General features: G+C 53.1%; 1 protein-coding gene across 1 annotated transcript; it reads left to right on the plus strand.

The window, feature by feature from the left end:
• Positions 1-5,114: 5,114 nt before the first annotated feature.
• Positions 5,115-21,458, plus strand: Allc (allantoicase). Its single transcript, XM_077105216.1, has 11 exons — positions 5,115-5,204; positions 6,312-6,362; positions 8,990-9,077; positions 9,961-10,086; positions 10,789-10,868; positions 13,399-13,531; positions 16,692-16,847; positions 17,215-17,288; positions 18,256-18,364; positions 20,305-20,429; positions 21,252-21,458. Exons 1-11 carry the CDS (start codon positions 5,115-5,117, stop codon positions 21,456-21,458), a joined length of 1,239 nt encoding a protein of 412 aa, XP_076961331.1.
• Positions 21,459-22,280: the final 822 nt, after the last annotated feature.

Here is a 22,280-nt window from a genome sequence, read left to right on the forward strand (position 1 = left end):
GAGAATGCAGAAGAGTTGCTCCATGGGATGGTTATAAGGAAGGGGAAAAAATAGAAGTGAAGGGAGAGTGGGTCAGGGGAGCCAATCCTTCACCCTCTCTGCTGCTGCACTCACAAGAGGCTTGGCTGTTGGCAGGAGAGAGACAAATGAGAAACAACACAAAGCAAAGCCAAATGCACTAATCAAAACCCCAACCCTCAAAAGACAAGGAAAAGTCACTACAGTTAAAAAATGCTGAAAATGAGAAAAAAAGAAACAAATATGTTTATGTATGTGTAAACTAGTCAGCACAACAAAGACACACACAAAAACAAACTAACCCCACCAAACGATTCTTGATGAAAAATGAAGGAATTATCTGCCCTGAGGTGGTCAAAATAGTCGATGAGAATAGATGGTCACTGCCCACGCCTGACTGTCCATTCCATTTCTTCTTGAGCTCTGTACTGAGAGCAAGAGCAAGGGCTGGGGTCATTAACCCCTTTCTCTTTTTGTGTCACTCACCAAGCTTCCAGTTAGAGGGGCCTAAGATTGATGCTGTTTCAAATAATTCTCAGCTTCTCTTCTCCCCAGATGAGGTAGGATGGGATGGGATGTGCTGGCGAGTGGAGTTTTGTCCACACAGACGAGGTCAGCAATGCACTCCCAGGGAGGGGCTGCTGCAGGGTCTATGAGCAGGAGTCCCAGCAGCTGGGGCTTAGGCCTAATCAGCCTCAGGGTCTTTGCTGGGTGGTTCCTGCTCTGGAGAGATTAGATCAACACACCTCCAGGGCCTGGAAGCTCTAGTCTCTGCTGGGAGTCTGGACCTCCAGAGTCTCCCTAGGATGCTGCTAGTGGGTCAGGAGAGCCAATCCTTCACCCTCTCTGCTGCTGCAATCACAGCCTTGCCAGGCTTCCCAGGCTTAGCCCTTGAGTGTACTCACACCCACTTATTCACGTGAGCTGGTCACATGAGCTGCCGGACTCCAAGAGGTAAGTGAGTTGAGCTCCTCTTTGCTTTCCCGACTTGAATCCCCCTGGGTAAAATGGGCTCCGTGCTTGTTTCACTCCTATTCTGCTAGGCCTTGTGGCAGGTGCTTGTCAGGACCGCCTAGTGGTGTTTGCTCAGATCTCCGGGCTCCTGCAGCGCAGCAGGTGCAGCATGGCCACCTTAAGGTGGCTCCTGCCTCAGTTCTCCAGACCAGTTGGGAACTCAGGGCACTTTTCATGCCCAGTGCACATTGCAGACTCTGGATCAGCTAAGGGCAGGCTGCTTTTCTGACCCCAGGATTTTCCGTACTTAATCTGTCTGTTGGGTTTTTCTGTGTTCTTCCTCCCTCTGTGTTGGCCAGAGCTGCTACCCCTGCTGCAGCTGGCTTGGCTCTGAGGGAGTCTTTCTTCTTGGCTTAATGTACTTACATGTCAGAGTCTCTAAGACACTCTGACTGTCCAATATTAGTTTTAGTAAAATTCCTCCTTCACCCACCTCACAGAGAAGCAGTACTCCGCTGGTTGAGCTATGGAATGACTAGGAATGCAGTTTCCTCTAGCCCGCCATCTTGAATCCTCTTCTTGCAGTAGTGTTACTTCCAGAGTCCACGCAGGCTGTGTCTGTGTTGTGGTTTCTTGCAGCTTCTGATTCTGTTTCCCCCTGCAAGTGACTGGTGAGGGCTCTGTCTTTCCAGAGCTTTCCCAGAATGCCCCATACTGTGGTCACGGGCATGTCCTATACCCGGCTGTGCAGTGTAGAGGCCACATATGGCCATTGAGAATGTGAGATGTGGCTAGAACCAAGGAGGGACAGGATCAGAAGTTGTGTTAATTAATTTTAATTGCTTAAGCTTGTCAACTCTCCATGTGTGCTGCTGGCTTCCCGTGGGTGACGCAGGGGCAGACACAGGCTGTCACGCAGCTCTCGTCCTGGGCCCTTTACCTGTGCACCTCTGTGTCGGCTGCTGCCGCCTGCCCTGCACCTCCTCTTACTCCAAGCCCCTCTTCAAGGGCGATTCCTGAGCCTCCGAAGTCCCCTGGGTGTGTGCCTTGAGCATGCCCTGTCTCTGCATTTCCACAAGTGGTCACCTTCACAGCTTCAGTGTCTGTGTCCTCCCCCAGCTGGTGTCACTGGGTCTGATTCTGGGAGCTCTGGAGCCACAGACCCACTGTTGTAGGGACAGACGAGGCCAGGCACCAAAGACAGCAGGAAACAGTTTTCTGTGGCTGCAGCCAGGCTCAGAGGGCACAGCTTCTGCTGTAATCAGTCCCCTGAACCCCGAGTTCAGGGAGCTTCAGAATTTTATACCCAACCTGTAAGGGGAGGGGCTCACAAGGGCACAGTCTGCAGAAGTTCACATAAAGCAGCTTTTTCTCTCACTGTTCTGGGCAAGTTGACCCTTCAAGGGCACCGAGAAGGGCAGAGCTTCTTCTCCCCTCTCTCCTCCCCTGCCAGCTGTTACCATGGGGCCCAGTTGTGACTTCTCTCATCTTGGAAATGTAGACATCTCTGCGGAGCCCAGCTCAAGACCAGAGGCCTGGTTTGACATTTCTACAAACTACTATACTGGACACACGTTTGTGAGAAACTCGTAAGGGGTGTCCAGCACCCAGAGGGCCCATTTCTTCCCGGCCAGTGGCCAAGTGAAACAGGGCCACACGACAATAGGCAGTTTATCTACATGGAACTCTTTTGCAGAGACTCTTTTGCTGAGAGTCCTCCATCAGCCATGGCGGAGATTTCTGGAGCAGCCCAGTGAAGGTTTCTGTGGAGGAGGTGCCACTTCACCAGTCAGTGAAGTTGTTGTTCAAGGAGCACCGACAGTGCTCACCATTGCCAGCACTGTAAGGGCGTCCGGGTGCCGGTCACGTTTGACTGCTCTTTGCTCCTCAGCTGTGGGCTGAGTCGGGTCACTTGACCCCAGAGCTGTGTCTTCTTCGTTAGCAAGAGGTGACTAGTACTATACTAATAATGTCGCAGGATCTGAGGATTCAAGTGAGATGAGACCATGAAGGGCAACTGTGCACACACGTGATAGCTGCGCAGGCCCGGTGACAGGCACACACGCATGGTGACAGCTGCACACGCAGTAAGCGTGGGTGTCCCTCTCAGCCTGCACCTCTCCACCCTCAGCAAGGGTTTCCCCAGAGCCAGTGTTGTGAAACCCATCCACCCTCTGAGCAAACATGTGGGAGCATCTTGTGTGTCCCTGGGGACACAGTGGGACACAGAGCAGGCAAGACTGCCCTGGAGGCCAGGCACTGAATCTGGAAAGGCAGGGGACAGAGGTTGCAGACAGCAAGTCACCTTGTGTGCCTACCTAATGGTGGGTCCGGCAGGGGCCCTGGAGGCTGGGGCGGTGGGCATGGCAGTGAGTGGGGGCAGCCCAGCCTCGTGGGGAGGTGAGTCCAGCAAAGGCTCCGAGGGAGTGAGCAGGTCACAGGCTGGGAGGAAGAGCATTCTCAGCACAGGGAACGGCCACTGTGACGTCACAGAGTTGGGGTGGCCTGAGGAGGGGCTTGATGTGGAGCATGCCTGTGGCCGGGGAGGGAGAGGCAGCAGGGGTGGTGGAGGCACGGGAGACCAGGCGTGCTGATGGAGCGGGTCCGACCAGCTGACTGTTTCTGAAAGATCCCTGAGGGTGCTGGGCCGAGAGCAGACTGCAGAGGGAGGGTGGCCGCAGGAGGCCACCGAGGGGTGGCCAGGGTGCTGTCCCCCCTGCTCCTCGTGGTGTGCGTGCGTGATTTGGAAAGACTGCAAACACATCCAGAGCAGGAAACCACACTCCGGTGTGCAGACCTGCACCAGCCCGCCGGCCTGCTACAGCGCCGCGTCCACGCGAGGCCAGCTCTGTCTGGCCCACGCCCTTCCCACCTCCCACCTTCTCAGAGGAAAGGGAGATTCAGACACCATGTCATTCCCAGCGTCAGGATCCAGATTGAAAGTCTGTGCGACTTCACCACAGAGGGCAGGCGCTGTGAAGGGCAGTGGCCAGGGAGGCCGACCCCAGGGCTCTGCTCCAGTGGCTGCAGGAGGGGTGGCCACTAGCTGGGGTGTGGAGGCTGAGGGTGGGGCCCCTTCGGGGCCAACAGCAGCTGAGAGTCGGACACTTCGGCTCTGACATTTGATGAGACGTCCAAGGAAGAGGTTTCCAGGTGGCGGACAGAATGCGAGTCTGCTGCTTAGGAGGGAGACTGCACCCCTTCTCGGGTGCTATGTCACCAGATCCTCTTTGGATCATCCCTTCTGTTCTCCTTCAGAACCGAAGCTGGGGATGTCTGTTAAACACAGAGTTTCATAGGAAGCTCAGTATTTCACGATTAATTGTGTTTCTGCAATTTCAAGGGAAATCCACCTGCTGATTGTATTCATTGTCGTTTATTCTCTTATGAGTAAGAATCGTTCTGGTGGTCCTGGGACTTGGGCCCAGGGTCTCATGCCTGTGAGGCAAGTACCCTACCACCGAGTGACATCCTGATCCTAGGAATAATCCTTAATAGAAATCATGGTTTTTATGTGGCTTTCTGTTTTCTCCATGAGGAGCGGAAGAAAGGGGAGGAGCACGCGGCACCCGCTGGCTGAGGGGCACAGTCCGGGGCCTCCCTCAGCTCTCTGTTTCTTCTGGTGCTGGGATGGGCCTAGGTTCCCTGTTGACCCCTGGTGGTGCCGGCACAGTCCTGAGTCCCGCCTGGAGAGAGCTCCGAGGTCCTGTCTCTGAGCCCCAGTGTGGTGTCCATCCTGCACGGGGTGCTCCTGTGGGCAGAGGGGTGTCCTCGGCTCTGCCCCATTGCTAGCCAGGCCTGGTCACTTAGTTGCTGGGTGGTGTTTTGAATGCACCAGTAAAAGTGGCTTTTCCAGGTGAGAATGGCTTCTCTGCTTTACTCACGACGCAAGCTGCAGGTCTGCAGTGGTGGGACTGTGTGTCTGGTGCCCTTGACTCACAGCAAGCCCCTCTCACGCCCTCCTCTGGCGTGCTCATACAAAGACACTCACGCCCGCCCAGGTGACAGTAAGCCCAGCTCTGTCACCGCCCACCTCTGATGCCTCTGAGCTTGGTTTTGGGAGCCTGGCTGGGTCCTCCTGCCGGCAGACCCTCTTCTGCCTGCAGAGGCCCACTGCGCCTGCCTTCTCGCTTCTAGGAAGCATGGCTGATGCTTCGAGGGAGGGGAAACTGACCCGATTCCTGGACTTTGCCCAGCTGGTCGACATGGCCTCTGAGTCCGTGGGAGGAAAGGTAAGCAGGCCTTCAGGGAGCAGCCAGGGTTTCCTGCACGCAGGCTGGGGTCCCCCCCGCAGGGCAGAGAACTGGATCAGCACCCAGCCATCGGGGTGACGGGTGCCCGCCCAGGGAGCACCTCCCTGCTTCCACAGATTCACTTAATGGAGCAGTCCTGACAGGGACGGCCTTAATGCTCAAAAAGGCCCCTTGCCCTTGTGAGGGGACCCACTCTCCCTCTGTGGGCCAATTCAGAACGCGTGGGGGCCCTTCAGCTTGGGTGCAGCATGATTCTCTCCCGGAAGCTCCCTACGATGCGAAGGAGAGGTCCCTGCCATGGGCAGAGGGGCCTCCCAGGAACGTTGTCTACAAGGACAGGCTTGGGAAGTCCCAGCTAGTGCTGTGCCCACACTGAGGACAGGGTGGTGGAGCACATGGACTCCGCTGCAGCTGGCTGGCACTTGCAGTGGGGCATCCACAGAGCCCATCAGCAAGAGATGCTCCAAGAGCCCACTCAGGGGCCAGCGAGCCACAGGAAGCCGGCAGCACCAGGAGAGCTGGGTCCTCCCTGGCCCTTGAATTTCTGGCTGCAGCCAGAGTCTGGATACCTCCCCGCAGGCTGCTGGGACCACAGGCTCCTCCAGAAAACCTGGCTTCCACCTGTGCTCATGGGGCCCAGCTGGGTGCACCCCTTTCCCTGGCAGAAACGTGCAGCTTTCGGACACTCTCCTGGTCAGTTTCCCTGGAGGGCGACTTCCTGGAGTCCCATGGAAGAAAACAGTGGCCACCAGAGCACAGGTGTGACCCTGGGTGGCATATAGACCTATTGCCATTGCTGTTGGAAAAAGCCACAAAACCCAAGGTTCTGAGTTCTTGAAAAGAAGGAGCTGGTTTATTTGCTTCCCAAGTGCGAGGTCCAGATGGTAAAGGGATCAAGAGGAAAGGTTGGGACAAGCTGCGGAGGAGCAGCAAGGGACCAACATGTCAGCAGCAGGTCACTGCCTGGGAGCCTCCTCCCTGGGCCAGCCCACATTCCCCTGCATCTCATAATGTTTCACTAGGAATCCAATAGAACGTTTTTAAGTTCACACTATTTTATCTTCACTTCCCTTTCCCTTTGTCTAGATTTTATTTTCAACAGACGACTTCTTTGCTCCTGCAGAAAACCTCATAAAGGTACCGTGAACGCACGTGGTGTGTGAGGAGGCTGGTGGGAAGGCCCCTGCCCTGTTAGCTGACCTCTCACTGACCAGCACAGCAGCGTGGCCACATGGAAACATGCAGACAGGAGCTGGGGGAGGAACGTGGGCCACATGGCCTTAGGGGACACACTGAGGTCCTTACCCTGCTCCCTTGGCAAATGAGGACTTCATCGTGTGTCTCGGGAAGGAACGGGCAGTTCTGAATCGTGGGGAAAATGCGTCACCTGCCTCGTTAGGAACATGTTTCTTATTAAAAAAGGGACACATTCAGCAGCTCAGGAGGATGAGGTAGGAGCAGTGAAGTTCAAGGCCAGTCTCAGTGGGCTTAGTGAGGGCCTAAGCAACTTAGAGAGGCCCTGTCCCCAAATAAAAACATAAAAAGGGCCGGGGAAGTTGCTCAGGGTTTAAGTGCCCCTGGGTTCACTCCTGGCACCCCACACCCCCCAAAAAGGACAAACACAGGGAAGAAGAAGCCACCCTGGAATCCTGTCTCCTGCCAGACCCAGAGAGCACAGGCCTGGGAGGGGACGGCGCCCGGCTCCCTGGCAGGACAGGTGTGCCTGTGCCGTGGGTGGTGGCATCTGGCTGTCCTGGTGAATGTGTTGCTCTCTGTCTGGATCCAGGACAAGCTGGAGCCTGACACTCTGAAGGCAGCTTCCATTTATTAACTTACTTATTCCTTAGGAGAAATGAAAAGAAAATGAGGACCAGATATACTAATTAACTTGTTCTAGGTCACAAAGCAAGCAAATGCCAAGGCTTTTGCCATGTCACCAGGAGTCCTATGGTTGAGCAGTTTCCACGTGTGCACACCTTGACCTGGCTACCCCAGATTCACCTATGTGCACAAGTGGGCACACTTATGGAAAAAATATTCATTCTGGTATTGTTTGGAGGGTGAAGGCAGCCTGAATGTAAGCCAGTAGAGAAGCAGACAAGAACAGCTCTTCCCAACCCGGGCTCCTCCACGGCCAGTGGAGGATGAGCCCGCGAGGCACCGGCCGGCACCCGAGGCCGCTTGTGTGTGCAGGGCACGGGGCTGGAAGGACACGCGTCAGGCTGGAAGCAAGGTCTCCCAGAAGGTGGGCTGGGGAGGGCCCCATTCCTTACACTCTGCACTGGTCGGGCAAGGGCAAGCGTCTGACACACCACGGACACGCAGGCACAGACGCGGCCACACTTGACGTCACCATACACACGCACACACACTGCCTCCTTCATGTAAACAACACCTAAAGAAGGAGTACTGCGGAGAAGGGGCCGCTGGGTGCCCGGCACTGCGTCCCTCACAGAGTGGACACTGTGACCCTGGGGCATGCTTCCACAGCGAGGCTGCCATGACATGAGGCACAGATAGGAGGCGTCAACAGCAAGCGCGCATTTCCCTCCCTTCTGAAGTCGGCAAGGGTGAGACCAAGGTGCGGGTCTCAGGCGAGGGCTGCTCCAGCAGCTGCTTATCCCCTGGTCTTGTGCTGCTGCTGCAAAGCTCCCAGGCAGGGCAGGTGGGGAGGCAAAGTCCTCAGATGAGCAGTAGCAGGGCCGGTCAGCCCCAGGACAGCAGTGGCCTGGGACGCTCACAGGCATCCAGGGCCAGCAGGAGCTGCACACCGCACGCGGGGGCCGTGGATTGTGGCCCTTGCGGCCCCAGTTCTGCTCAGCTGTCAGAGGCAGACCACAGCAGTCTGTCCCCAGCCACAGGCAGCGTGACCATGAAACGTGCCCAGCACAGAGAGGGCCCCGTGTTCGCTTGGCCTTTTACGTAAAGGTGGGCAGCACTTGAATGTTACTACAGGGAGAGCCTCGGTCTGAACACCAAAGTCCAGGAGTCCCAACCCTCACACCTCAGATTTGGGGTTTGGGATTAGAGATGCTCAACTGGCAAAAGCTGTGCCAACCTTCTAGAATTGAAAGAACTGAAAACGCTTCAACACAAGGCCCTCTCTGTGCCCAGGTGAGGTGACAGGGCCCCGGTCCATGTGTGGCCATCTACCATGTGCCTGACAGCTTCTGAGTGTCCACACTTTCCGCGGTGGCTCCCGTGCTCCCCCAGCTTCCCGTGCTCCCCCAGGGCTGTGTCCTCTCCTGTTCTTACAGAGGGGGCTGCTCTGTTGCTGGTCAGAGGAGGGAGCCCGGCTCCACTGACCTCAGGGGCCCTCGCTCTCCCTCCTGGGGCATGGGGCAGCGCAGGGCTGAGGTGCTTAGCTGGACGGAGCCTCCGCCTGTCCTCATGCCGCCGTGACAGAATTACCTGTCACTACGTCCTGTGTCCCACGTGGCTTTGGAAATCAGAGGAGCCTGTCCTGCTTTGTCCATGCCACCTAGATCCCTCGGGAGTTGCTGTCTCTGTAGGGCCTGGAACCCGTGTGGCGCGCCTTACTTGCTGCCAGCAGTGGCCGAGTCTGTGCCGAGGCCCGTGGTGTTCTCTGACGGTGATTCAAAGGCAGCGAGGGGCCCTGACCTGGAGTGGGCAGTGGTGGAGCAGTAGCTCCCTGTAGCTCCCTGTAGCTCCCTGAGCCTCCGTTTGTCCCTGGGGGCAAAAGCCGCTGAGCTGCAGGCCCAGCCCCGCGTGAGTGTTACCGACCAGCCTGTGCCTCCTCCTAGAGCGACGGCCCAAGCTTTAAAGAACACGAGTACACAGAGTTTGGGAAATGGATGGACGGATGGGAGACCAGGAGGAGACGGACCGCAGGTAGGGAGATGCCGGCCGCTCACCTGCACCTTGGAGGCCAGGGTGGGGCTGGGATGCCCAGTGTGCTGGGTCAACTTTGGTGGAGTGTGCTGTATCTGGTGGTCCCATCTGGACGCCAGGCTCTGAGAAGTCGAGAGGCGTGGCTTGGGCCCTGGTCACCCACAGGTGGACAGGTGGGAACACTGCAGGAAAGTGTGAATGCTGGTGAGGTCCATGGCCACAGAGGGGCAAGGACCACCTGAGCAGTGGGCAGACGCCACAGCAGGTGCCTCTCACCCGACGCCCAACGACTCCGAGGCGGGCACTCCCACCCCACCCACTCCTCAGAGCAGCCCAGGGCAGAGCCCAGGACGAGCTGGGCGGAGCCACACCTACCTGCACCACTGCGCACCCTGCCTCCTGTCACCTCAAGATGCTTAAAATAATTTCTTCTTGTCAGTCTCAACCAAAACATGCCTCCTGAGGGCGCAAAATGGCTATAAAAGTGAACTAACCCAGGCCTCAGGTGGGTAGGCGGGATTTCCTGCCGTTGTCTCAAGCCCTAGAAGCAGGGTGTCTCTAGTTTTCTGTCCTGGAGAGCTGGACAGCACCGCGACACACGGACTTCAGGACGGGCAGACGCAGGCAGGGCGCCGGGCGGCACAGGACCCCTCGAGATCAGGGGTGCCGTGATGAGGACGGCTGGGCTGGGTGGTCTGTATCCTGACAGTCACAGGAAGCTCCCAGAAGCAAATGTTGGCCCCGCCTCAGAGCTGGAGAAGGGGCCTGGAGCTATGCAGTCGCCTGCCTGGAGCCAACCTGCGCAGGTCGCCCTGAGGTGCGAAGGGGTTCCGGTGGCCACCCTCCAGCCAGGGGCTCATGGATGCTCGTCTGCACCCTGCAGGGCACGACTGGTGTGTCATCAGCCTGGGGATTCCGGGAATCATCCGCGGCTTCGACGTGGACACCTCTTACTTCTCAGGAAGTCATGCCCCTCGCATGTCCATCCAGGCAGCCAACCTGGAGAAAGGTGTGTGGGGGCCACGTCCCCAGGTGAGGGCTGTGGGTGAGGGGCCCCTGGGAGTGCTCCCACCAGCACTTCAGGACGACGGCAGGGGCCAGCAGTGTCCACGGCAGCTGGGCAGGGATGGAGGATGACCAGGATGCCTGGCAGGGTGCTCTGGGGTCTTGAGAGTCAGCGTAACAGTGGTCATCGGCCCAGTGTGGATTTCATGCGTCCCCACACCCAGCTGCACCCAGTGACCTGGGATATTCAGGGATCAGCCTGCAGGGGCAGGAGGGAGGCTGGCTGAGCTCTGGAAGGTCCCACAGGAGGCCTGGGCAGCGGCTGAGCTGCAACTCCACCCACCTGTGGCCACTCAGGGCCTGAGGTGCAGCAGCTGTGGGGTCTGGGGAGGGACTCCTTGCACCTGGAGACCCTGAGCCCCCTCAAGGGTTGGACCTGCGCATCGACTCCTGATTTTCATAGCCATGTGGTTGTGTGTGTCACCTGTACTTCAGGTAAATGACTTCAGGGGACAGGCTGTGTCACCAGTACCTGGGGTAGGTCACCTCAGAGGGCAGGCTGACCCTGAAGGTCCTGTGTCACCTGTACCTAGGTAGGTCACCTGGGGGTGTAGGCTCACTCTGAAGGTGCTGTGTGCACAGTGCCACTAGAGATTTCACATGAGTTCATGGCCCTGTTCCCCAGTGTTGGTCACTTTCTCTTCAGATAAACTGCCAGAAATCCCACAGAGAGGGGTCCGGACAGGAGCCGCAGCCTCCCCGGAAGAGTTTGCAGCCATTGCACAGGTATGCCCCACAGGTGTGGGTTCTTTTTGCCCCACAGGTGTGGGTTATGTGTCTCCCCCAGTGTGAATCTAGGTCTGCCTCCGTGGTGTGGGTCTAGGCCTGTCCCCCAGGTATGGGTCTGGGTATGTCCCCTAGGTGTGGGTCTATGTCACCACCCAGGTGTGGGTCTAGGTCTGCCAACCAGGTGTGGGTCCATATCTGCACCCCAGGTGTGGATCTGTCTGCCCTACAAATATGGGTTATGCCACTCTCCCAGGTGTGAATCTAGGTCTGCCTTCCTGTTGTGGGTCTAGTGTGGGTCTAGATAAGACCCACAGGTGTGGGTCCATGTCTGCCCTTCAGGTGTGGATCTGTCTGCCTCCAGGTGTGGATCTGTGTCTTCCCCCAGGTGTGTCTAGGTCTGTCCCATAGGTGTGGGTCTGTATCTGCCCCCCAGGTGTGGATTTGTGTCTGCCCCCAGGTGTGTGTCTAGGTCTGCCCCACAGGTGTGGGTCTGTATCTGCCCCCCAGGTGTGGATCTGTGTCTGCCCCAGGTGTGTGTCTAGGTCTGCCCCACAGGTATGGATCTGTGTCTGCCCCCCAGGTGTGGATCTGTGTCTGCTCCCAGGTGTGTGTCTAGGTCTGCCCCACAGGTATGGATCCGTGTCTGCCCCCCAGGTGTGGATCTGTGTCTGCACCAGCTGTGTGTCTAGGTCTGCACCCCACAGGTATGGATCTGTGTCTGCCCCGAAGGTGTGGATCTGTGTCTGCCCCCAGGTGTGTGTCTAGGTCTGCCCCATAGGTATGGATCTGTGTCTGCCCCCCAGGTGTGGATCTGTGTCTGCCCCCAGGTGTGTGTCTCGGTCTGCCCCACAGGTATGGATCTGTATCTGCCCCCCAGGTGTGGATCTGTGTCTGCCCCCAGGTGTGTGTCTAGGTTTGCCCCCCAGGTGTGGGTCTGTGTCTGCCCTCCGGGTGTGGATCTGTATCTGCCCCCAGGTGTGTGTCTAGGTCTGCCCCCCAGGTATGGATCTGTATCTGCCCCCCAGGTGTGGATCTGTGTCTGCCCCCAGGTGTGTGTCTAGGTCTGCCCCACAGGTGTGGGTCTGTATCTGCACCCCAGGTGTGGATCTGTGTCTGCCCCCAGGTGTGTGTCTAGGTCTGCCCCACAGGTGTGGATCTGTATCTGCCCCCAGGTGTGGATCTGTGTCTGCCCCCAGGTGTGTGTCTAGGTCTGCCCCACAGGTATGGATCTGTATCTTCCCCCCAGGTGTGGATCTGTGTCTGCCCCCAGGTGTGTGTCTAGGTTTGCCCCCCAGGTGAGGGTCTGTGTCTGCCCCCCCCCCAGGTGTGGATCTGTGTCTGCCCCCAGGTGTGTGTCTAGGTCTGCCCCACAGGTATGGATATGTATCTGCCCCCCAGGTGTGGATCTGTGTCTGCCCCCAGGTGTGTGTCTAGGTCTGCCCCACAGGTATGGATCTGTATCTGCCCCCCAGGTGTGGATCTGTGTCTGTCCCCAGGTGTGTGTCTAGGTCTGCCCCACAGGTATGGATCTGTGTCTGCCCCCCAGGTGTGGATCTGTGTCTGCTCCCATGTGTGTGTCTAGGTCTGCCCCACAGGTATGGATCTGTATCTTCCCCCCAGGTGTGGATCTGTGTCTGCCCCCAGGTGTGTGTCTAGGTCTGCCCCACAGGTGTGGGTCTGTGTCTGCCCTCCAGGGGTAGGTCTGATATCAGGACTGCAGATCTGCCCTGCAGATTCTTCAAAAGGCCATCATTGGGACATGGGACCCTGGGACCCTCTCCTTTCCCACCCACCCTGTGGCCTTGCACATGCTTGGCTGGTGGTTCATTCAAGTCTGTATGAGGGAGCAGATGACCTGAAGAGCCTTGGGAATGGTCTAGCCCTGTCCACACACGTCTGCTGGCCTTGGCCAGATAAGGTAGAAAGTGGCAGGAAAAATTCACCCTTCCCAGAAATTCAACAAGGAAATTTTGTTAGTTGAACTTAATAAAATAAACATTGGGGCTTGTATTTTAGCACATTCTGGTTTCTTAAAGTTTATTTGTCTAATACTTTGTATTGTGTTTTATGAAAGTGATGATCCTTAGCAGGGAAATTAGTAGTGGCAGAGACATCAAAGGGACCTCCAGCCGGAAGTCCCATCTAGGAGGTGTGGTCACCAGGCTCCCAGACCTCCCCAGGTCAGGCGGGCAGCCCTGGCCCTTTTATCTGAAGGGCCACACTAAAATCCTCTGGCGACCAAGACAGGACGTTGGAGCAAGCAGAAAGCTTCATTCACAGACTCCCTCCACTCAGAGCGGCTCTTCAGATCAGTGTGGGAGGGAAGGGTCCCAGGGGATCCACCATGACCTGGTGTTCATGGTCACGCCCTGGGCTGACCTTCTGGTGATACTGTCAGAGTTCTCCTTTAGGCACCCATCACTACTCTATTCCAGAGCACCTCTGCCCCTGAGGAGCCCTGGGCACTTGGATGAGAAAATCTGCTGTTCCTAAAAGCCACTGCTAGCATTTATGTGTCTCTTGCCAGCTAAAATCGGACGACTGGAATTCCCTGGTTCCTATGACGGAGCTTAAGCCAGGAAGCACTGCTTCCAGCCACAACTACTTCCTGGTCAACTCCCAGCAGAGGTGGACTCACGTGAGACTCAACATCTTCCCAGGTGAGTGCTACGCGGCCCCTGCAGCTCTGCCCTTCTTTATTCTGCACCGGCATGTTTGTGAAATGACACGGTCAGTAACGGAGCTGCCCAGGGTTTTAGGTTGTCATTTGCCCTCTTGGTGCCCCGGGAAATTCCTACCTTACTCTAGGGATCACTAGGTAGCTAATGAGAAATTACCAAGTTAACCAGGGTGTGGAGAACCAGTGGATCAGGTTAGATATCTCCTAGCAACATTCATGTCACAGGTACATTTTCCTATTTATAAAGAAATCCTATGCCCTTTATCTGACATCCTCCTCACCAGCCCTAAGCAACTAAAGTTACTGTCTATCTTGATAGGTTTGACTATTTTGAAACTTTCATGTAAAACGATCACATTTTTTGACATTTCGTCTCTGTCTTTTTTCACTTCATATGATGTTCCAAGGTTCTGTAGCATATACGGGAACTCCATGCCTCTTCTTGACCAAAAAATCTCTACCAGTACATACACAGCATTCTAATTACCCATTCACCAGCTGATGGACATTTGTTTCCACCTGTTGGCTCCTAGGATCGATGTTGCTGTAAACACTCGCTAGCTTTTGTGTGGACATAGGTTTTCTTTGTGTTGAGTATATACCCAAGATTGGCATTTCTGGGTCATATGGTCGCTGTGTTTAACTGTTTGAGAAACTGCTGGACCTTCCCAAAATGGCTGCAACATTCACATCCTACTGGGAATTTTGATTTCTTTGCTTCCTTGCTAGCACTTGTTATCTTTCTGATTGTAGCCATCTTAGTGCATGCAAAATAGCACCTCGTTGTGGTTTTGGTTGATTGGCATTTCTTTGATGCCTAATGATGGTGAGAGCATATTTTCATGTGCTTATTTGCCATCTATATATTTTCTTAGAAAAATTTCCTTCCAGACTTATTGCTTATTTAAAAATTAATTATCAAGTCATATATAAGTTCTTTATATATTATAGATACAAGTCCCTCATCAGATACAAGATGTGCAAACAATTTCTCCCACTCTGTGAAGTGCCTTTTCACTTTCTTTGCAGGGTCTTTTGAAGCACAAGAGCTTTTGATGTTGATGAAATTCAGCATATCTGTTCTATTCTTTTGTGTGTGTGTGTGTGTGTGTGTGTGTGCGCGCGCACGCGCGCAAGTGTGCGTGTGGTGCTGGGGATTGAACGGGACCTTGTGCAGGCAAGACAAGCACTCTACCAACGGAGCTGTATCCCCAGCCCATTCTATTCTTTTTTTGCTTATACTTTCAGAGTTATATCTAGAAAATCAGCACCAAATCAGGGATATGAATGAATATTCCTGTGTTTTTGCATGTTTTATAGATTACATGTTTGCTCAAAGAAATAGATCAACATTTTAATCTTTGATTTACCTCTTTGGTTAATTTTGAGTTAAATTTTGTAGGTGGTGTGAGGTAATGATTCAGCTGCATTCTCTTGCATCACATGAGTTGTCTAAAGAGCATTTGCAGAAAACACTCTTCTTTCCCGATGGAATGACTTTGGAACTCTTGTTGAAAATTAGTTGACCATAAACACATGAGTTTATTTCTGGACTCTCAGTTTTGTCTTTGATCTATTTTTCTGTTCTTAAACCATTATTGAACTATCTTGATTAGTAAAGTAAGTTTTAAAATTACAAATTGAGTCCTTCGGACTTTTTTCTTTTCAAAAATTATTTTGGTGGTTTGGAGTCTTTTGCGATTCCATATTTTAGAATCAACTTGTAAATTTCTACAGAGAAACCAGCTGGAATTTAAAAAAAATTACTTGTTTCTCTAATTTGTTATATATGACACCAGTTGGGATTTTGACAGAGGTTGCATTAAATCTGTAGCTCAATTTGGGAATTACTGGCACCTTAACAATATAAAGTTTCCCACTCCATGAACATGGGGTAGTCTCCCATTTGTTCAGTTTTCCACTAATTTCTTTCAAAAATGATTTATAGTTTTCAGATAATTTCAGGACTACTTTTGCTAATTTTTATCTTGTACCTACAACACTACTGAACTCCTTTGTGAGTAGTAATGGGTTTTGAGTGGAATATTTAGGATGTTCTGTATACAAGATCACACTGAGAATAGAAATAGTTTACTTCTTCCTTTCTAACTGGGATTCACCCTCTGTCTCTCCCTTTCCAATCAGAATCTCTCAGTCTATTTCCCGCCCCCTACTAATTGCCCTGGCTAAAATCTCTAATGTAGTATTGAACAGAAGTGGCAAGGGATGAAGTCTGCATATGATTCTCAGCAAAGATTCAATTTTGCAAATATGATCTTTTGTAGTCTCAACCAAATCGCTGAGCAGTGCAGAGCTGTAAAAATAAACACATGAGATTCTTTCATGAGGGGTGGAGGTGATGCTCATTGCTGACACTGCGCCCAGGTGTGTGGGATCTGTGATTTACCTATGGTGCAATTCCAAGTGACTTTCCACCTCCATGGAGTTGACTTGCTACAGGTAGACACAGTGCAGAAGTGGACAGTTTGGCAAGTGGCCTGGCCCCAGGGATTCTTCATTCTAAATCTGGAGACAGATAACAGAGGGGACTTAAAAAGAGGAAAAATAACAAAGGTAACTTCAGCTGGGCATGGTGGCACACAGCTATAATCCCAGCAGCTCAAGAGGCTGTGACAGGAGGATCTCAAGTTCAAAGCCAGCCTCAGCAACTTAGCAAGACCCTAAGCAACTTAGTGGGATCCTGTGTCAAAATAAAAAATAAAAAGGGCTGAGGATGTGGCTCAACAGTAAAGCATCCCTGGGTTCCATCCCCAATACCAAAAAACAAAAAGTAAGGTAACTTGCTACTGCAATCAGAGCTATAGAGTAGCTGAGCAGGCAGATGGAATAAAACACATCTGGGAAATCAGGCAGCGGCAGGTGGACAGGGAAGAGAGGACCTCCAAAAAGAGAAAGACCCTTCCTGGGGCCAGACATGTAAATTGAGACTCAAGAATGACCATTTCCTGGAGAGCTGGGGAGGTGTCATAATAAGGTACTGTCACGTGCCAGGGCCCTGGGGTGATGGGACTGAAGTGGACAGGTGTGGCAGAGCCTAGCAGGAGGTGAGCCTGGAGAAGATGCAAGAGCGCTGCTGGTCATGCCACCCCACAGTTACCTCTCTGACCTTTCCTTTTCAGATGGGGGGATTGCGCGCCTTAGAGTATATGGTACTGGACAGAAGGACTGGGCTGCAACTGATCCCAAAGATCCGGTAGACCTGGTGGCCATTGCCTTTGGGGGTGTCTGTGTAGGATTCAGCAATGCACATTTTGGGCACCCAAACAATATGATAGGTGAGAGAACATTCTAGGAGCCGGCTTTATGGAGAAGTGTGGGCACTAGCATCAAATACCCCATAGGCCAGAGGACGGGCCCTTGAAGCAGGGGGTGGAGGAGATTAGTGTGGGTGTGGGATTCAAAGCCTCCGTGCCATGGGGCAAGTCATCATTAGTCGTGGTCCCTCCTCGTTTGGGCCTACAGAGTTGCCATAAAAGGAAAACCGTTTACCAACTCTGTGAATGGACTGAAACGTCACTGCAATGAAAGTCATCTGGGTGGCCACGCTCAGGGACGTGGGATCTGAGATCTCATGGTGTGGGCATCCATTCTCCCATTTGAGATCAAACCACGGTGGCACCGTTAACGGAATTTTTCTGGTAGGAGTTGGTGGGCCCAAGTCCATGGCAGATGGCTGGGAGACGGCGAGACGGCTGGACAGGCCCCCGGTGTTAGAAGTAAGAAGTTCTTTTCAAAAAGCTTTTCATTTTACATCAAAGAAAAAAATGTTTTTTTTTAAGAATCCTCTTGAGCTTTTCTAAATGCTTGTCACCACTCTCCGTTGGTTCTGAGGTTCCAGTTCCACCTGGCTCTGTACAGCTCCACACTGTCCTCCACCAGGGCAGACATGCTGGACATTGCCACGGCTCTGGTCCATCTTGCTATATTCCTTGCTATATTCAGTAAAGGAATCAAAGGATCCATGATCTAATGACCCAGAAGCCATGGGTGCATTTGTTTGTAGAACTGGAGGGAAAAACAAGAGTTTAGTATTTCTAGACTCTGTGCTTCCTAGGATCAGACACCTATGCGAGCCTGTGGTGATAAGGAACTAGAGTCAGATTAGCTGCTCCATCTGGCCAGTAACTTAGCTGACGCAAAGAAACCAAATGAGGGCAAAGCCAAGCCAAGTGTTCAGCTTTGAATCCCACTGAAAACTCAGCCATGCCCCCGCCCCTGGATGGCCCTCCCATCACACCAGAGCTTCCCGAGGTAGACGCGTGAACTCGGCTTTCAGGGTATGAAGGGTTAGAGCCAATCAGGCATCCCAAGAGACAGTGGCAACTAGGAGAATATCCTCTTTGCAAGGGCAAAACAAATGATTGGTCCCGAGGGTTGGATTAATTAAGATACCTCTGTGTATGATGTTCTGTATGAACCTACAGTTGGCACAGAAAACCACCAGGAATTGACAGAAATGAACTCTCAAGTCAGTAAGAGGTATTGAAGGAGTGACGGCAATTTATACACAACGTGGTTTGCACATTAGGTCACAGGAAACAACTTTTTTTTTTTTTTTTTTTTTTTTTTTTTAGTGAGAAATAAAAGAAAGCACAAATATAAGATGTTAACATTTTCCACCTGCTGATTTTCAGGTCGGTTTAATGATGCCGACGAGCTGACCCTTCTCTCCTTGGATTCCAGAATGACAAGAATGGCCTTCTCCAGGTTCAGGGTTGTGAGTGGGCGGTTTTCCGGCTGGCGCATCCTGGAGTAATAACTCAAATTGAAATCGACACCAAGTATTTTAAAGGTAAATGTCACGTAAGGAAGGGCCTTGTAGTTGGTGGGCTTACTCTCCAGGTAATGTGTCCCCTGGGGGCAGGGGAGCTGCTCTCGGCATGGCCTCCCCTCCCAGTGCTGTGTGGTCCCGAGCAGAGAGAGTCACGTTGGCTCCGCAGCCCACACCTCCCTCCACAGCTCAGAGTTGGCTGGATGACTCTGAGGTCACCCACGATGCCCCATGCTGTGGGCTCTGAGCTGCATGTGCAGTGAGCCCGTGGAAGCAGCAGGGAGGACAGGCCTCTGGCTGAGGGGCAGACTCCGGGGGTGACCATTTCTCTCCAGGTGTGACATCTTACTGTTACTTTTGTGGTGCTGGAGATGGAGCCCAGGGCCCTGCACCTGCTGAGCATGTGCTCTACCACCAAGTGCACCTGGCTGCAGGCAGACTTGGAGGAGTGACCCACACAGATTTAAAACTGTGCATTTCTGGTACTAGGAGAAATTGGTAATAAGAGAAATTTTACATTTACTTTCTTATGAGATGTACACATGGGTCATTGTATCAAGAAAGTTCCAAAGAGGTTACTGAGCTTCTACAATTGCTAGATGACGTCATGTTAGTATTGGACGGGGCATCTTGGGATTGCTTAGTTCTTTATGACAAATGGTGGCAGCCTGTCTTCACATTTTGTAGGGCTGATTTTTAAATGTTTTGAATCATGATGACTTCTGCTGATTCTAGCTTTTCCAGGAAGCACAATGTACATTGAGGACGGGTCTGTCACCAACAGCAGAGGGTGTGTATTAATTGAGAAGTCTTGGTGTCTGCTGCTTTTGGAAAACCACATTTCAGACCCCATTTCCTGGTTTTTGCTTCCACTTTCCAACGTGGCTGGCAGCAGCCTGTGCTGTGGGCAGGCGAGGGGCCAGCTCTGCTGTTTTCTTTTGGTTTGCGTTTGTGCTTTGAGCGTCTCTTCACTCCAGTTTTCTACATGAAGGGTTTGGGTCACTTGCTTCGTTTCATAAAGAAAACTCAGGCAATAAATAGCGAACCCACGCAACCAGTTGCCCCCCAAATGCATCAGGTCGTGGCTATACTGCTGTCATTCCCTTGGGACAGCCCTGGGACACTGTGAGGACAGCTGTGGATGAGGGAGCATGCGAGCATTCACTTACATTATACAAGCAATACAGCAAATGACAACCACATCAAATACCCCATGCTGAATACACACACACACACACACACACACACACAGGTGTGAATACAGGGAGCAGAAATAGCAGCTGCAGCCCGTGGGTTTGCACCGTACCCCAGGAGCATGCTCACCTGCCCAGGACCTGTCTCAGGAGATGAGCCACAAAGGGGGCAGTGGACAGCGAGTGTCCTCTTTGCCAAGGTTCTTGGCAAAGCTCTTCCTTGGTTGACCTTCAAGTCTCAGAGAACCTCTATTGAGGTGCTTCTCATAAAGAGGGTGGGGACCCTTCCCCTAAGATCCTGTGACCCTGCTGGGCACACAGTCCTATGAAACTCCAGAGACAGAAGAGAGACTCGGGGACCAGGTACATCACCTGGAGGCAACTGAGAAATCCTGTCTCATTGGTGCTCAGCACCAGCTGATGGAGCTCAGGGTTTCTTCTTTTGCTTGTCATGTTTCAAAAGGAAACTCTTTCCCAGCATCAGAGAATTCAGATGTGCCACACGCAGTCTGAACTCTACCTCCGGAGCACATCCAGTTTGGCAGTAGGAACACTGTGGGTGCAGCTCAGGCATCAGTCTCGAGAGGCAGCAACGCCACATGAACTGGCTTGCTTCTTTCTTTCATACGTCACACCTCTGTGTTTGCTTAGAAGGAGCGGTGGTTTGTTCTTTGCCTGGTTTTGATCTGGTTACACGAGCCTGTGCCCTACAAGCTGAGCTGTGCTGAGGGAATGTGCAGGGCAGGGTGCCTCTGTTTGCTCCGATAGGCAATTCTCCCGACAGCTGCAAAGTGGACGGGTGCATCCTGACCACCCAGGAAGAAGAAGACATGGTCAAGAAAAAGTGGATTCTTCCAGCCCATAAATGGAAGCCCCTTCTCCCCATCACCAAGGTATGTGGGGGACAGCGTGGGGATCTGGTCTTCAATCAGAGCTATTTCCCCTAGACTCTTGTGTGTAGATTAGAATACAATTTCAGACCTCTTCTCAGTTTAGGAGTGAAATGAACTGACATGAATGGACTTTAAAAGCTGAATGGTATACTTACCTAAGAGAAAGGCAGAGGCTTGGGAGGCTGAGGTAGGAGGACTGCAACTTCAAGGCCAGCTTCAGAAACTTAGGGAGGCCCTAAGCAACTTACTGAGACTCAGTGAGAGTCTATCTTAGACAACAAACAAACGTGCTGGGGATGTGGCTCAGTGGCTCATTGGCACAATGGTTGTGGAGTCCATCCCCAGTACAAAAAAAGGAAGGAAGGACAGACTCTCTTTCCCACTTTGGCATTTCTAACAATCAATTTTGTTAAAACAAAAGTCTGTTGTGTTAAGAAGACATAAATGGAAACATGTTTCTGTGATATTTAACTTTTTAGAAGGGGTGGGGGTGGTGCGCTGAAAGCTACCTGTGGGATAAATGCCCTGAGGTGGGCACTGTGGAGGCCAGGGATGCTCCCCGTGACCACGGAGAAGCAGAGACCTTCTCTTTGACCTTCTCAACAGCTCGTCCCTTAACTCTTTAAAGGGACACATGTCGGGGACCTGCGCTCAGGTCAGTGCTCCTTGGCCCTCCCCCTGCTGGCAGGGCCCCTGGAAGCTGAATGGTCTCACTGAATAACATAAGCTTAAGCCCCACAAGTCCAGACTGACAGGCTGAGCTGGGTCCTCGGGCCACACAGCCCTGCTCCAACAAGGACCCCACTTCTGACTCTCTTCCAGTTGTCCCCCAACCAAAACCACCTGTTCGACAGCCTGACCCTGGAGCTCCAAGACGTCATCACTCACGCTAGGTTCACCATCTTCCCCGATGGAGGCGTGAGCCGCCTTCGACTCAAGGGCTTCCCCAGCTCCATCTGCCTGCTGCGGCCCCGGGGGGATCCCAGGATGAGGTTCTCAGTTAAAACGGGTTTTAAGGCAAACCTTTAACCAGGTGCAAAACACTCATTTCTACACAGCAATAACTGCCCACTTGAGGTCTTTCCGAGGTTGTCAACACCTGGTGGCTGAATAAAGTGGTCACCGCACCAAGTAGCCTCTGTGTTTCCTGTTGCCATGAAACGTTTGGTAGCTTAATTATTGGTGTGGCTGTGAATATAGGTGGCCTCTTGAGGGATTGCTTTTTTTTTTTTTTTAAAACCCCACAAGATACTGACATTTATAACATGACTGTGTACCTTCTGGGTGTATATCCAACAGTGGATACGTAGCCTACTGTCTTAGAGAGTTTGAACCCACCACGACCACTGGGAACAAGTATTTCTAGAATTACTCATGGTTGCAGCTCAAAGGACTGGCCACTCTTCACCAGAACAGGGAGGGCCTTCCACTCCCACCCCCACCAGAGTGCATGCATTCTGAGTGTCACATTTCTGGGCACCAGCAGCGAAGTCACCCAGTTCCTCACGTGCTGTGCAGGTTCCAGACCACTTACCCACTCTGCGACAGGGGCCTAGGAGCTTTTTAGGCTGTAAATCGCTTAAAGAAACTGAGGCTCAGAAAGGCGAGGCGTTCTAGCAACGTCCTCTTCTGATTGTCCCGATGGTCCGGATGCAACCCGCACAGTGAGCCGGGTCGGGGTGCGAGGTCACCCCTCTCATTCCCGCCACTTCTAAAGGCCACCCTCCTCCTCCTCTTCCCAGAGCTGCCCGCTACCCTCACCTGTCCTGTCCCTGCAGGCCGCGGGTCACAATCGCCGTGCGTCAGCACACGCAGCCCTCCTGCCCTCTATGGTGACCCTCGGGTCAGCTC

This window comes from Callospermophilus lateralis, chromosome 14 (assembly GCF_048772815.1).
Source record: "Callospermophilus lateralis isolate mCalLat2 chromosome 14, mCalLat2.hap1, whole genome shotgun sequence".
In the NCBI taxonomy this organism is placed as follows: domain Eukaryota; kingdom Metazoa; phylum Chordata; class Mammalia; order Rodentia; family Sciuridae; genus Callospermophilus; species Callospermophilus lateralis.